This window comes from Pteropus medius, unplaced genomic scaffold (genome assembly GCF_902729225.1).
Source record: "Pteropus medius unplaced genomic scaffold, Ma_sr-lr_union100, whole genome shotgun sequence".
Lineage (NCBI taxonomy): Eukaryota > Metazoa > Chordata > Mammalia > Chiroptera > Pteropodidae > Pteropus > Pteropus medius.
The window spans coordinates 8,308,558-8,325,129 of NW_024345601.1; the positions used below are offsets into that span (position 1 = coordinate 8,308,558).

The following is a 16,572-nucleotide window of genomic DNA, read 5'->3' on the forward strand; positions in this document are numbered from 1 at the left end:
ACTGTTTGCCTTTGAATTACACTTCAGCTACATGGCATCATATTCTAAGAAACCATGGAATTTTGTGGGTAAAACCACAAACTTTTCTTTGATTGGAACCTGTAGGAGAACAAGCTTTTGGTGTCAAGGCTCTTATGTTAGAGGTGATATATGTCAGAATAGAAGTCATAATTTAAAAAGTTTCTTGGTAAAAATCAATCATTGGAAAACCTTGCATATTCCTATGTAACAACATAGGAAAAAGTCTCTCTGACATTTATTGTGTATTTTTGATGTAATGTTAACTTCATGTGGTTTAGCTGTTTGACTTGAGGTGTGTGTATGTAACCTTTTGAACACTCATTTAGCTTATAATATGTCAATTTCCTAACAATTACTATTGTTCTAAAGTATAACATTTCACTGTTCAACATCAAATATATATACAAAGGGAATTCAAATTTATGGAGTCTCATGAGCTTAAAACAATGTCTCTACATAGTAAATGTCAAAAATGCTTTTTTTCTATTAGCTTTATTGTCATTTCCCCCTGATTATAAAAATAATATTGCAAAAATTTAACGAACTAAGGATCACCATAATTGTGCCTATAAAGTTATACATTAAATTACATATCTAGATCTTCTTCTAAGTATAGATATATTTAGATCTTGAAGTGTATTTATATTTACACTTTACCAAAAAGTACAGGGGAATTCTTTCAGGAAAAATGGCAGATGATTTTTTAAAAACTTTGATATTTTTCGAATGGTTGTATTTTTGGCATTGAGCATATATTGTATATGTACACTTCATATACACATATGTGTATATGCATATATATGCATGAATATATAGAGAGGGGAAGAGGAGGAGGGGAATATATAGAGAAGGAAAGAGAGAAGAGAAGTCTACATATGAAGCGAAAATTTCTAAAGTGAAAGGTACCAACATGGTTTAACAATTACCGATAATGTTTTTAAGTGAATTTTGTTGTTAGTGCCTAATGTCTATCACAGTACATTCTAGCTAAACGGAGAACTTTGTGTCATAGCAGTTTGTGCTGGTTAAATTTCATGAATTTAAGAATTTTAAGGCATTATTTGAAAGAGGTTATTTCATTTGATAATCTTAGTCCATATTTCTTTGTGATTGCTAATAACCTCCCTTCACATATGTGTGTATGTGTGCACGTAAAATAATGATGTGAAAAAAAGTTACTTTGTTCCTAGTTCTGTTGGGGAATCTGAGTGGATCCTGGGGATGCTTCTTCTTTTGCTGTGGGGTTTGTTTGTTTGTTTGTTTGTTTGTTTGTTTTTTGCTTTTTGTTTGTTTGTTTGTTTTTTGGCTAGGGTTGAGTCATACTTTCTAGTCTGAGTAGGTGCTCAGACTATACCCTGTACTTTTATATGAATTAATGGAGGACTTGATTTTCTAATGAACTAGCAGAACACCTTTGGCAGGATTCTTTTTTTTTTTTTAAGAAATGAGAAGCAGAAGTTCAGTTGGGGAGAAATCATTTTGAATGGAAAATGTTTTTAAAAAGATACCTTGTAAAGGCCTTTTATATTTACTGTTCTCATTTGGTTAAGATGACATTGTCATTTTAATAGTGAAATTGATTTTATATATAAAAAGCATCTCAAGCAGCATTTGCTGTGTTTTAAAAAATGCTTACCCCTCCAGTGTTTGTCAAAGTAGCTTTTTCATATTTTTTACTGAAGAAAAAAATCAAAAGAAAAAAAACCAAAAAATTTCTTCGGAAATGTTTTATTTGAATTTACTAGCCTATAAATTAAATTTCCTTTGTCTCTGTTTTTGCAAGCAGTTTCTACTTTTAACAGGTAGAGACTGTAATAAAATTCTAGGTGGTGCTCATCACTACCACGCCTACCCTTTCTTAGTGTGTTCGAATAGTCCAAATTCACCTCAGGGTGTTAAGAATGCGCTCTTTCTTTAGAAGGACAGAGAGTATTCACCCCTGAAAGCAATGTAAATTACTATAAGAAGGTGAGAAAGGTGCTATTTTATTAACTCCACTTTACAGCTGTTGATGGACAGTGGACATTTCAGTGAAAAGTGAGTTGGGGGAGATTCAGATGGGCTCTGGCTAGCTAGATTTTCCCATGCTCCCAGGTGTGTGAGGTGTCAGAGGGAAATGGGAGACAAAGGCAATTGAATGTAAACAAATAAATTATAAAACAGAGTTTCTTGTAGTTATCCAGCCATGGAAATGAGACAGAACCCTAAGAGACTTTTTAGGTAGAGAATCTAAATTCCTATATTATGTAAATCATTTCTATGAAAAAAGGTTTCCTTTCATTTTATTTTTATTTTTATTTTTTTTGAGATTAGACAGTCATGTGTTTCTTTAGTTTCTGTCAAATCTCATTATTAAAATTACTAGATTGCTCCTACAAATCATTTCATTCATTACTGAATTATTCTCCAGCACAACTACTTCTTTAAGCTGTGCTGCATAAGGGTGTTTTTTATGCTCATAAGACAAGCAGAATGTTTAGACTGCTTTTTCTCAACCATTTTTTGGTTTTCTTGAATTTCTAGGCTGTGGGGAGCATCTTGTACGCACCATACTGGCTAGAGAATGTTCGCACGCTTTACAAGCTGAAGATGCTCATCAAGCTCTGTTGGAGACTATGCAAAACAAGTTTATCAGTAAGTATAATATTAAGAAAATTGCATCCTTCTAAATATAGATTGCTTCACTGAGCTGTGTGCTCCGTGAGTCACACAGGTACCGCATTTGTATCACTAGACCTAGGTCCAGGACCTAGCATAGACTTAGGACCTCGTTAATATTGGTCGTGAAAAGAATTCCATCACAATAGCTACTACAGCACGAAATTTGCCGTATAACTAATCTAATGCCCCAAATGTGAGACTTTGTCTAAGATTCGAGTGATAAACAGTAGAATAAAATTATACTAAAACAAAATTCAAGGGACAACTCCCTTTAAAAGTTTTTAAATACAATTTGACTCTTTAAAAAAAAAAATGAGTCAGTGGTTTAAAATTTAATATTCATGAATCCAGTACTGCCACATACAGTTGTATAGGGTTGAGTCGAAATCCTGCCAGGCTTTCATTTGCCAAGACATGGAAGGGTTAAAACTATTTGACAGTCTGATTGTCCCATCATTTAACATTAAGCTTACCACCATGCAAAGAAATATAAAGCATAGTTAAATATAAGTTAGGGTAATTAGCTATGAACACATAAGTTAGAGAAAAAGTATCACAGAGTTAATCTGGGGATGTATGTCCACTTAGAGAATTAAGACAACAGGATATAATAAGGTGCTAATTATGTGGTGAGGACAACACAGAAAACCTGTAGGAAGAAGTCACCCCAAAAGGACTGATGGAAGACGGGCTCTTAGAACTGGCCCTAGGAGGCTCTGGGATTAGTGGGAAAAGAGGGGGAAGAGAAGAACATGAACACAGCCCTGACAATGAGATTAGGCATGGTGAGGGCTAGACACCTGCATAACTCTTACCTGGAGGGACGTGTTCCCGCTGTGTGGCAGGGCTGGATTGGCCAGGTGAGGCCAGGTCACAGAGGGCCTTAAAATCTCAGTGCGGGTCATATTTGATGTGATAGAAAGGAGAAAACTTTTATTCTTAAGTTGACAAATAAAATGGTGTTTTAGGGCAGACTGTGCAGGGCCGTGTCAAGGTAGTCCGCACAGGCAGTGGTGTGTAGCCACTGGGAGCCTCTGGTTTCTATGTTGAGAGGGCTTTTGTCAAGCCCAGATTATTGTCAAGCCTAGACTGCAAGGTCACAGATGGACTGTGATTATTGTCAAGCCCAGACTGCAACGTGACAGATGGACTGCATTCTGGGTCTGGGTCTGGGTCTGGGTCTGGGTCTGGGGCAGACTACCAAATATCTTCACACCACACTGCCTCTCCTCCCCAGCACATGCTTGAAATGTCAGGAAGGGTGCCTATTTTTATCTCTGTTCATGTTCTCTAACTCATTTTAATGCCCGACTCTTTCATTCTGCTAGTGCCCTCCATATAAACCTAGTCTGTTTTTACATGGCACTTTAAATTTGTTTGTTCCCCCTCCCATCTCCACTGGGTGGTATCTATATTCCAGAGAGCTTCTTTGTCACTGCAGGAGAGACCATCTGGTTTATGGCCATCCTTTTCCCACTGTTGCTTTCTGCTGAGATGGGACTTGCCCTTCACCTACCTGTGGGTTTGTGGCCTCTGTTGCTGTTGAATTCATTATGGTGTTCATGGTCTTGTTGTAGCCTCTGACTTCCTCAGTACTGATAGCACATGCTAGTGTCTAGTGGAGTCAGGTGATCTGAAAACTTGGAATAACCAGTGGAACTGTCAAGTCCTCATGGCCCAAGCATATCAGGCTACTTTTTCTACTAAAGATAGCATGGGAATGGAGGATTTCCCTACCTGGCTTTCTGTCTCTTTAGGCCTCATCTATTCTTGATCCTCCAAATCTTGCTAGGGCTTTTTTCTTATCTCCTCTTTTTCTTCTTCCCTAATCAGCATGGGAAGAGGGACAGAAACACATTTAAATGGTCATTTTTTTTTCTTCTAGTTTCTCCACAAATGTCCAGGTGTCCAATCACACCTCTACCTCGGCCCTTTGTTTAGAGCACTGGTGGAAATCTGGCTAAGCAAGGGTTGCTCCAAACTATTTATTTCACCAAAATTTAGGCTCATTACTCAAACACATTTTATTCCAAAGTTCTCGCCTTAGAATTTTTAAAAGTCCACTTAGAAGCTCAGCTAGATAAGCACGCAACCGTTGGAATAAATGGAGGATTTCATGGATGGGGATAAAAGAGTGAATTTCACTATTGTTCAAGCCTTTAATAAGTATCATGCCCTGTTAGGAAATGTTTTTAGGGAAGAGAAAGAATGAAAAACAAATTATGGGAAAGAAAGAACTGGATTTAATCTGAAGGAAGAACAAAGTGAATAAGTAGAAAATTTTCAATATAAAGAGATTTTGTACCGGTGTTTTCTTACAGTTATTTGAACTGAGGTCATGAAAACATAAATAATGGTGTTAACTATATGCATGTTAATAAGAATTGCCCAATGGCAAAATGTGAACTGAGAAAGAAGTTAGATACAGGACTTTGAGGTCTACCCCTAGTGATTTTCCAGAAAAAAGTTGATTACATTCATGATACTACATCCCCGAATATATCAGAATCAGACTCGTTATTGTTCTTTTAACAATGACCATTATTAAATGCAGTTTTTAAGGAAAACCAAATTCTTGGCCTTAATAGCATGTCATTTATATAATTTGTTATTAGTTGTACAGCTATATAGATGCATTCTAGGAATATTAGGGAAGGAATGGTAAGAGGTGAAAACTAGATGCTCACTAGAAGTTAAATTTCTGGGAACCCTGTGGTGGGTGGGTAATCACGTCACATGATAACTTTCCGTTTGTTGTAAATGACCTGAAGCACTGTATTGAATCTAAAACAACGGATTCACTAGCTAGCTCTACCTCTCCAGACTTGGGTCCATGCTGAGGAGTTCCTGAACACCACTCCTTTTTCTTCTGTTGCTTTGTTGTACTTTCCTCTTTAAAACTACTCAGAGAGTTGGGCTACAGTATTTCATTTTGCCACTAGATCTTATGACCTAATGCATAGTGAACCCCAACTTAAATATTCCAGACTCATGGAAAGGAGTGAGAAACTTCAGAGCTCATCTTCTTACCTGCTCATTTAATAATTAAAGAAACTCAGTTTATAAGAGCCCAGTGACTTGTCTAAAGTCACCTGCTTGGACAGTGGGTGTTGGTTCTGCAAGATCACAAGATCACACTGCCTTTTTTTTTTTTTTTTTTTAAGTAAAATGGATGTGAAGTACAGAAAACAATGTCTTGGGACTTAGGACACCTAGGTTCCACTCTACTCTGGGTCTGACTTACTGAATATAGCAAGTCATTTAAGCTAAGTTTTTTTTGCTTTTTTGTTTTAACAACAACAAAGACCCCACCAAAAAACAAAAAATGAAAACGTTAAACAAGAGACAGTTTCTAAATTCCTTCACCATGCTAAGTTCTATGAATTCTCTACTGGATCCAACCATGTTTAATCAGGTAATGTGGAAACCGGACTAGAAAATAAAGATTTTCAGGAATCACTTGAGAAATTTCAGGAACCTCTGATGATATTTACAATGTAGTTAGAATGAAAGAAATTGAATTTACCAGAGACCTGGACCAGGAATGAGGAGATTGGGTTGTTGCCTCTGTCAGTGAAATAAATCAGTTGTTTGCTTTAAGACAAGTCTCTGTTTTCAAATTCTTATGTGAGAAATGAGGGGGCAGATCTGGATGGTCTTTAAAATCCCTTCTAGCTCCAAAATTCTATTTGATCCTTGGTTTATTTCACACTTCAGTTTAACTATTTGTATTGTACAGTTGTAAATCATATTAGTCCTTAATTGAAATTATAAATTAAAACTGTTAATGGTGGATCCCAAGTTCCTATTTGAAGTGATCTGATGGAAATTCTTTCTGGCAATAACTGCAGTAAATTAGCAACTACTTTTGGTTTTATGGAAAGATTTCATGATATTCTTCCTTTTTTCCTTCTTTGTTTTTTATTTTAAAAAAGATTTGCGTAAATAATATATCTAGAGTATTTCATTGCAATGTATGCATGGAAGAATTTTATAAAATAATCAAGACTGATACCATCTTTCCATTTACTCTAAGTCCCATTTCTCTTGCCAGATAGAACCACTGCAGACAATTTGGTACATGTTTATATAGTCTTATTTTTTTTCTCTCTTTCACTCTTTCTCTAGCTCACTCTTGCTTGTGTGCGGGCACCCTTCTGTCATCATTTTAAACAATTATAGAGAAGAGATTTCTAATATATTGTTTTGCAACAGACTTTTCATTTAATGTATCTTGGCACTCTTAATATGTCAGAAAAGATATATTTATAGCTGGATATTCTGTGCTTTCATAATATTTTCATTCGCCTACTGAGAAAGATTTAATTTGCCTTTAATTTTTGTGTATATCATTTTACCATGTGTGAATGTCTGTTTCTTTATACTCAAATTGAGCATTTTGATACTGTTTTCTCTCCTTTTGTAGCATATCACTTATACTTCTTTTTAAAAACAATTTTAGTGGTTGCCCTAGAGTTTGCAATATACATTTACAATACTATACCACTTCATGGGCAATGCAAGTATCTTACAATAAAATATTATTATGTCATTCATTTCATGCATACATCAGCATACATACACACACATATACACACATATAATATCAAATACATTGTTGGTATTATGATTTTGAACAATTTGTTATCTGATCAGTTAAAAATAAAAGTAAAAGTTTATTTAACTTCACTTATTCCTTCTGTAATGCTCTTCCTTTATGGAGGTCTGAGCTCTGGCTTATACCACTTTCCTTTTCTCTGAAGAATTTCTTCTACATTTCTTGCAAGGCAGGTCTACTGGCAACAAATTCCCTCAATGTTTGTCTGAAAAGATCATTATTTCTTCTTCACTTTTTTAAAAAAAATATATATTTATTTAAATTAGTTTCAAGTATACAGTACATTGGTTAGACATATATATAATTCATAAAACGATCCCCCTAATTGCTCCCTCCCTCCCCTAGCCCTCCACCTAGCCATCATATTAATGCTAACTGCATTCCCTCTGCCATGTTACCCTCCCTGTGACCAGCTATCAACTACTAATTTTACTTCTTTAACTCTTCACCCCATTCTCCCAGTCCCCCAATCCCCTCCCCTCGTCCGTCACCAAATTGTCCACTATGTTTTTGAGTCTATTTTTGATTAGTTTGTTCTTTTTGTTTCTAAGATTCTGTAGCCTAAAAAAATGTTCACTTTTGAAAGATAATTTTTTTTAGGCTACAGAATTCAAGTTTGATGGTTTTTTTCTCTTGACACTTTAAATATTTCACTTCACTCTCTTCTTGCTTCCATGATTTCTGAGATGTGGGATGTGATTCTTATCCCGCTTCTCTGGTAAGATATTTTTTCCTCTAGCTTATTTCAATATTTCTTTCTTTGTCTTTGATTTTCTGCACTTTGAATATGATTTGCCTAGGTGTAGTTTTGGGGCGTTTATCTTGCTTAGTGTTCTCTGAGCTTCCTAGATGTGTGGTTTGATATCTGACATTAATTTGCAGGAACTCTCAGTCATTATTGCAAGTCTCTTTTTTCCTTGATTTTTCAGTTTTAGAAGTTTCTGTTGAGATATGAAACTCATAAATTTTTTTCTCAGCCATGTTCAGTTTAGTAATGAGCACATCAAGGACATTCTTGACTTCTGCTACAGTGTTTTTGATCTCTAGCATTTCTTTTTAATTCGTTTTTGGAATTCCCATCCCTCTGCTTACATTATCCATCTGTTCTTGCGTGGTATCTACTTTTTCTATTAGATACCTTAGCATATTAATCATAATTGTTTTAAATTTCCTGTCTGATAGTTCCAACATACCTGTCATATCTTAATCCGGTTCTGATGCTTACTCTTTCTCTTCAAACCGTGCTTTTTGCCTTTTAGTATACTTCATAATGTTTTCTTGATAGCTGCACATGAAGTACTAGGTAAAAGGAACTGAGGTATGTAGGTCTTTAGTAATATAGTAGTGAGATGTGGGGAGAGGGGAAACATTTCATAGTTCTATGATTAGGTCTCAAATTTTTAGTAAGCTTATATGTCTGAGCTCTGAATTTCACAAGTGCCTCTTAGTTTTTCACTCTGTCCTCTTCCTACATGTGGAAGATTAGAGCTGGCTGGAATTGAGTATTTTCTGATGAGTTAAGCTCTGATAGAATAGTTTCTCTTGAGATCAGGCCTTATTAACAAGAAGATGATGCTGTGTCATATTTATAAAAAGTTCTTCTTTTTCCCTCCCCCCTGCAAGCACAGGGAATTTTTTCCCCCAATCTTTATTGTGAGAACCTGGTAGATTTCCATGAGATAAAAGTCACAAAAGTATGCCACACTCTCTTTCCTCCCTGGAGTTTTTAATTCACAGGCTTGCCCACACTGAGACTCCAGCAGTTCTTCAATTATAGTTCTGGTTTTCCTACCCAGCACTAGTTCCTGTGGGGGTTTCTGCTCTGGTAACTTGTGATTTTTCTGTATCTCCAATTTGAGGGTATTTGTTTATGTAGTGACCTCATTTCTCTGACAGATCTAAAAAGAGTTTTGATTTTTAAGTTCATTCCCCTTTTTACTTTTTAGAGTGGTGACTTCCAAGCTCTTTACATGCTGAACCAGAAACCGGAAGTGCCCCTTACACTCTTTTCCAATGGTTATTATCAAATTTTTAAAAATATCCAAAATCATGGATTAAAAAAGTGGTTTCCAGTTTTATTTCGTCTTTTCCTTATGAGTGAGGTGGGCCATACATAACTTGGCTTTTTGTATTAATCTATGAATTATCTGTTCATAGCTTTTGATGATTTTTCTATTGTACTCTTTGGGCAATTTCTTTTTAATTGACATTTAGCTCTTATTAGTGGTATAGTTACCTTGAATGAAAGATTATAAAATAGCATAGCAGTAACCATCTGTGCAGAATTTTAAAATAATCTTGTTTTTTTCTGAGTGGTGATATGTTTGATATCTGTGACCTTCTAGACTAATAAGGGATTTTTTAAAAGTGATTTTACACTTATGTTGGAATAATTTGTTTTTATGTATTTTTTAAAAGTCATCAGTGACATTAAAGTTTTTTCTTTTTCTGCAATGTGAAACAAACTCTAAAATTATCTTAAATGTAGGGTTCTTTAAAAATCTATTTTTGATCAATGAAACTTTAATGTAATAGAATGAATAGAGTAAAATTGAAAGACATTTGAAGATTTGAACTGTTTTTGTTTCCACTTGAATTACTATTATGCCAAGATCCAGAGCTTTGGTTTGACTTAATATAGGAAGCATAAAAGAGAGTAACCAATTCATGCATTTTTTTTTTTTTAAACCACTGTTCGTGTAACATATAAAACCCGTAAAAATGGGCACTGTAAAAATAGTGCCTTAATAATACTTCATGGTAACCAGCTGATTATAGACTGAGTGCTTAGTTGAGTAGGGAAAAGAAATAAATAGATTTCCTTTTTAGTTATGCTTTTTAAGTGATTACATACACACACACACTCTCATACACGTGCATACACACACACACCCACAAGCCCTTACAATGATTCAGATGTGACTTTTCTTATTCATGGTTATTTTTGAGTGAACTTGGTTTCATGAATTATTCTTTTTTCACGCAAACTGTGGCTGCACATGTGGTATGTGAACTTCAGAGTGGCATTATAACTTTCTGCCCAGTTCTCAGCAAATAATGTCACAGAACATTTTTTAATTGGTTCTGCTCACTACTAAATATAATGGCTAATATTATCTATAAAAATCAAATATTCCTTCTCTTTGAATTTCTAAGCTAAGTTTTAGTATTATCAATATGCAGTCTATGCGACTATTGTTGAAAAATTCTATGTAGTATATAGTATTATAAAAAAAGTAGTTTTGCTCTGTGTTCTTTTATTTCTTTGGGGACTGTTCTTATATTATTATTGACATCATAGGTTTATTGTCAAATACAGAATGCCATCAATAATTGATGTTGAAAGTAGTCCACTCTTGTGATTTTCTGCCAAATTGAATAAATATTTTCTTTTAATGACCAAATTTTGATCTAAAACCACAATAATTCATGAACATTAGCCTTCATAGGAAGAACAAAAGTACATTGTCATTATATGTTTTTAACCTCTTATCTGAAATTATCAATTATGTTTCATGAGTTTCTTTATAGTTTAGAAAACTTTAAAAACATACTGTTCTCTAGTGCATTTTGGATTTTTACAAGACTTTTCTCCATTTTCTTCATAAATGTTTCTCTTTTTCAAACACTAAAATATGTTTCCTTTGCAGCTATCTGGAACTTGAGGGACTCCTAAGAGAATTTATTCTTTTTATCTATTAAAACATCAAAGATGTTTCTCCATAATTATTATAAACACTGTGTTATTTATCCTGGTGTGCTCACATGTCCAAATTGCAAAATAAGGAAAACCATAAATTAAGCATCCCCTAGAGCATTATTTTATCACTAATTCTCAAGCCCTGTGCTTTTATACTTTCAGAATTTTTACCTTCTTTTCATTTAACAAATATTCATTGAAAGCTGTGTATATATTTTGCTGGCTGTTGTGAGAGATTCACAGATAAATAAAGCAAAACAGTCTTGCTATAGAGGAATTTGGATTCTAGGAGAAGAAAAAATGGCAGATGCACAATAAATAAAATGTAAGATGTAATAAGTACCATACTAAAGTTCAGGAAATATAATGACTTCTATTCCTGGCAATTTTGTGAAATGGCGATCCTGGAACCTTCTGATTGCAAATAGTCTAATAATGCTGAACAAAATACTAATAGCAAAAAGCTATTTCAAATATGAATTCAAAATTAAACCTCAGGTTAAAATAAAATACACATAAAAGAGAGATACTATTAGAGAGAGTGTGTCAACAGAAATTTACCCAGACTATCATAGACTTTAGATATTAAAATCACTAAATAGAAAATATGAAAAAAAATATGTTTTTGACATTGATTTTTTAAAATAGGTATAATCATTTTGGCAAAATTTGACATTATCATGGAAAGTGGAGCATGAGTGTGTCCTACAACCCAGAAATTGTAGTCCTAGATAGGTACATGTGTACAGATGACATGCACAAGAACGTTCATAGCATTGCTTTTCTTAACAGCATAAAATAGAAACAACTCTAATGTTTATCAACAGGAGAATACCATATGCCAGTGAAAATGGATGCATTACAGCTATACACATCAGTATGGATGTGTATAGACCTTAAAAATCAGGACACTAAGTTAAACAGTGCAGTTTGTAAAGAGCTGAAGTCAGTTTGTCACCATTAATATGACTTTGCAAAACCAAACACTATTTAATTATACATACACATATGGTAAAACTATAAAGAATAACAAGAAATGATTGAAAAGTAATTTAGGGTAGTGATTTTTCTCTGAGATAGAGAACCTGGGAAGTCTCAATGGTATTGGTAGTGTTGGATTATTCTAATTGTTGAATGGATCAATGAATATTTACTCATTAACATGGTTGATAAATTATGTTTTTTATTTTATGAAAAACTTCATAATTAATATAAAGTTAGAAAGAGAAGTTTAGAAAAGGCAGAGGAAGAGGTGTCTTTTCTGGTAGACTAAAGATAGTGTATCATGAATGAGGTGCCTTCAGGAGGGAAAATCTTGCACTTGTGAACAGCAAATGATCTTATTATCAAGTGGACAAAATATGTTAAAGAGAGTAGTATAATTACAAGTGAAACAAAACAAAGCAAAACAAAAATTTTGACTTCATGTAGTGGAGAGCCACATGGCTTTGGCAGTAGTGTTGTGCTAGGATGTGGTATGGATTAGATGAAGGAGACCCTATTGATGAAACTACTAATTTGAAGGCCATGGCAATTAGAGAAGCAGAATTAGTTTGAATAAGAAGGAGAATTAGGGACCAGATACTCTCAAAGAAAGAAGCTCTGGGGCTTGATGCTTGAAGGTTGAATGTGACAGAAACAGTGAAAGAGGCATCAGAAAACTAGAATTTTGATTCCGGTGGACTTGAAATTGTATGCCAATAAGAGTTTATGAGAATGTCACATGTGGAACATTGGACATGCCGGGAGAATGAGATTGATTTTGACCATTTTGGCTAGAGGTATTTGTAAGCAAGACAGTCAGTTAGGTATACGGGGCTGGAGCTTGAAAGGGGAGTTGAGACTTTGGGTTTGTCATAATTTATGGTGTCTTCCACAGAATGGATGATCCAGCTGAGGAGGCTGAATCCACTTGCATGACATATCCTCAAAGAGGTCTTTCCTAACCACCCTACCTAAAATTCTTACTCCTTTTCCTACCGTCCTATGCTGGTTTATGTTTCTTGTTAGCACATCTTGATTTAATTCTATTCATATTTGTTTATTATTGTCTATCTCCCTTCAGCGGGGCATAAACTCCATGAGAGCAGAGATTTTGACTGTTATTCCCCCACATTGCTATATTCCTATCAGCTAGAACAGTTTCTAGCGAATAAAATATTTTTTGAATGAACTGAGAATAATAGACCTGAAGGCAAAAGCCTTAGAGCATATCTGCCCCCTGGGGTAGGTGGAAATGCATCCTGTGAAGGAGATAGAAAAGAGAGGGAGAATGGATGCAACCAAGAAGAACACTGATCTGGAAACCAGAGGCAGAAGGAATTGTTTTGACATAACCAAGGGATTTCCGTGTGAATCGAGGTGTAAATGAATATCAAGAAGAAGTTTTTGGGTTTTGGCATTATGAAGGTATGAATTCAAGCTTGTGCAGATGCAGGGTTAAAAAAGAACTCCACTGAGCAGCTGAGAAAGAAAGAGGACCAGAACTAGTTAAGAAGGTCTTTGAGCCAAGGTCTTAGGTGACAAGCTAGATGTTTTAGAGTTTGATAGGTGACTGGCATCCACAACTTTGCATTTAAACTGCGTACTAATACACAAACTGATTGAAGAATAATACTGTACTTTTCATGTTTTTTCTTCTCTAATTGGAGTACATCTCATAGAGAGTCACAAGTTGTGAAATAAATCAGATTTTCTTCCCACATGAAATAAGATAATTATGTAGGATCCCAGAATGTTTTTAAGTGTATAGAAGTTTTACAATTCAGAATAAATTTAAGTAAGTGGGTGGAATGGGGGAAAAAGGAAAAAAAGAAAAGATAGCAAGTGGCTACAAGAGCGACAGTCATTTTAGAAATGAATGTGGTTTTCTAAGGGCCTTCAAGAATGTTCTTTAGGAAGCTATGGCAAAATTGAATACTTTTTGCTGTCTCTTTCTGGGGAGTTGTTATAGTAAGCTCTATAATACATCTTAGAGTTGCCTCTTTTTTTTTATTTTAATAGAAGCTTAAGAAATAATCATATATCTTATTTAAGACAAGTTGCTGAAAGCTTGTGCGGGAATGCTAAGAGGTTTGATAATAGGAAGAGTGATTAGTTAAATAATACTCAGAGGATTTGTTGAAAGAAGTAAAAAATGAAGACATTATTGGTTTTTTCTTTGGCTAGAATGGATGGTTAAAAATCACACATATTGACCCATGCAATCATCATTTGAAAATAAATAGTTCATCTGCTTGTTAAACTGAGTAATACTTAAATTTGATTTTTCAGTGAATATTCTGTATAAGAAACAATCATCATAATTTTCAGGAAACCCAGAAGTTACTTCTGCGACATGGCTAATGCGTTGTTTCTAAAGGAGAGAATCTTGGGATAAAACTGGGTCAGTTTGTTCAGGGCAACCTCAGTCATTTTTAATTCTTCCTCTCCTTTACAAATAAGAAAAAAGAAAAACTTGTTTTTTTGTATTGAATTACTAACAGAATTGATCAGCAGCAGACTAATACGATGGACTTATCAGTGTAAATGGAAGTGGGTAGCCAGCAGCAGAAGTGTAACTTTCCAGGGCTTTGTGCATTCACAGCCAAAGTTGGTTTCCTCCCTGTGGCCTAGGTTTCCTGTTTACCCAAAATCTCTAGACGTCTACTAGAGTCTGGAAATCCCATATATTTTGGACACTTGGTGCTTTTCAAATAGCAGAAGATGATTGTTATCAACCACTGATGTGTTCTTACTCAGGCCTTTTGAGAAACAAAGAAAAGACCATTTAAATTAGCTATCAAATTTTGATAACTGGAAATAATTTAGTAATATTATTTGTTGAAAAGCAAATAATGTGCACAGTTCTAAAAAAGGAAAAACCCAACTCTGTGAACAGTGTCATGTTACTTAAAAAGAATCATAGTTTTGTTGTTGATCTATTTGATTTTTAGGGACTAGGGACTTGATTATAAAGGTTAGTGCCATCACAGAATTGGGAGCTGCTAAGCTATTCACAATAGGTACTTTATTTGAATTTTATGTTAAAAGATGATTATGAAGTATTAGGACATAATTAAAACCATGCAAGGAATTTGTTTCATCCCATGCAGAAAAAAAAAAGAAAGAAAAATAAAAATCTTTGTTTCCATATTAGCAAATTTTTTTCTCCTAAGGGTACTGATTAGGTGATCAAAAAGCTTTTTTGTCTGTTTCTTTAGTTTGTGAGCATGTGGAGAAAACCACTAATATTAGTTACAGTAAACTCAGAACACATAATTATAATGTTTCAAGAAGGAAAGGAAAATTAAATCATACGAAGCTGAATGCTGAGTTGTACAGTATATTGAGTGACTAGTTTGAATAGGGTTTAAGTTATACTTGGTGGATGTGAGTAAATAAATAAATCCATAATTATTATAATGCTCATAATAGATTTTAGAATTGCTTTTATGGTTGTAAAGTTGCTGTCTTGCACTGTAACCTCAATTTTTTTTCGGCTTTATATTTGCTTTATATCAGTTGCATTTATTCAGTTATTATATTATAACAAGTCTACATAATTATATAGTAATTTATACTTTTCAAAGATTTTTCAAATATTCTTAACTCTATCTTTTAATACTTAAACCTAATGTAGGATGAGTTATCTCCTTTTGGTAAATTGGAAAACTGAGAACCAAAGGTCATGTATCAACCTGGTAACCTGCATCTAATTAGTCAGAGACCTAAGGCTACAGCCCACATCTTTTAATTCCCTAGGATAGATACAAAAACATGTCATATGTGTATATGTGTATATGTGTATGTGTGTGTGCACACTTTGACACTCTTTTCCCCATATCTTCTGGTATCAGAGCCCTTTTTTACTGGAAGGAATTATTCAGACCCTGTTTGGGTGAGACTGACCCATCTCCCATGCTATAGGGGTGAGCACATAACCTAGTCTAGGCCAATCAGAATAGTCATCCTTCTGGCTGTAGTGGTTGATTCAAGGATGAGCATGATACCCAAATGAGGCTGATCAGAATCTTCCCCTGGCTATGTGGAGAACCATCTCTTTACGCTTAGGTTGTGAAGGATAGGATTGGCTTAGGCTGTCAGCAGTGGAGTCTGACCATGTCTGAAACTAGGTAATATCCTCAGAACTCCTAGTTATTTCTTCCTGGAAAATAATCCTTTTGGGATAGAAACGAGGCTTGTCTGGTTCACATGCTGTCTGCTTTGAGCGGAATAGCATATTGTGTCTTTTACTCAGTCTTTGAGAGGGCAGCAGCCTGACAGGAAGACTACTGAAATGGAAGTTGCAGGATCAGTTCAACTCTCTATTCTGCCAATTGCTGGCTTTTAGGATCATGGAGGATTCATTTCTCTCTTTAAAAGCTGCTTACACTGGTTTAACCAAATATTTATTTTCTCTTTTTAAAAACCTCTCATTAAGCCACTTCTCATGGCCTAAATAGCAATTAATTTTTACTCTCATAACAAGACATCCAGAGGACCTGTGCATTAGCTCCATAATATCTTCAATATTCCTGCCTCCTCCTTTCCTCCTACTCTGAGACAAATGACTGCTGTATGTATGTTTGGG

The 16,572-nt window shown here is 34.7% G+C and overlaps 1 protein-coding gene across 7 annotated transcripts in view; it reads left to right on the plus strand.

The window, feature by feature from the left end:
• The window catches only part of TASP1 (taspase 1), a 219,565-nt gene that overhangs the window by 139,257 nt on the left and 63,736 nt on the right, over positions 1 to 16,572 (plus strand). For all 7 annotated transcript variants that reach the window (XR_005655313.1, XR_005655314.1, XM_039874470.1 and 4 more), the window contains one exon: positions 2,545 to 2,655. Coding sequence is in view for 5 of the 7 variants with exons in the window: in XM_039874470.1 (XP_039730404.1) it covers positions 2,545 to 2,655 (111 nt within the window). In the remaining 2 variants the exon portion in view is untranslated. The remainder of the gene's footprint in view (positions 1 to 2,544; positions 2,656 to 16,572) is intronic.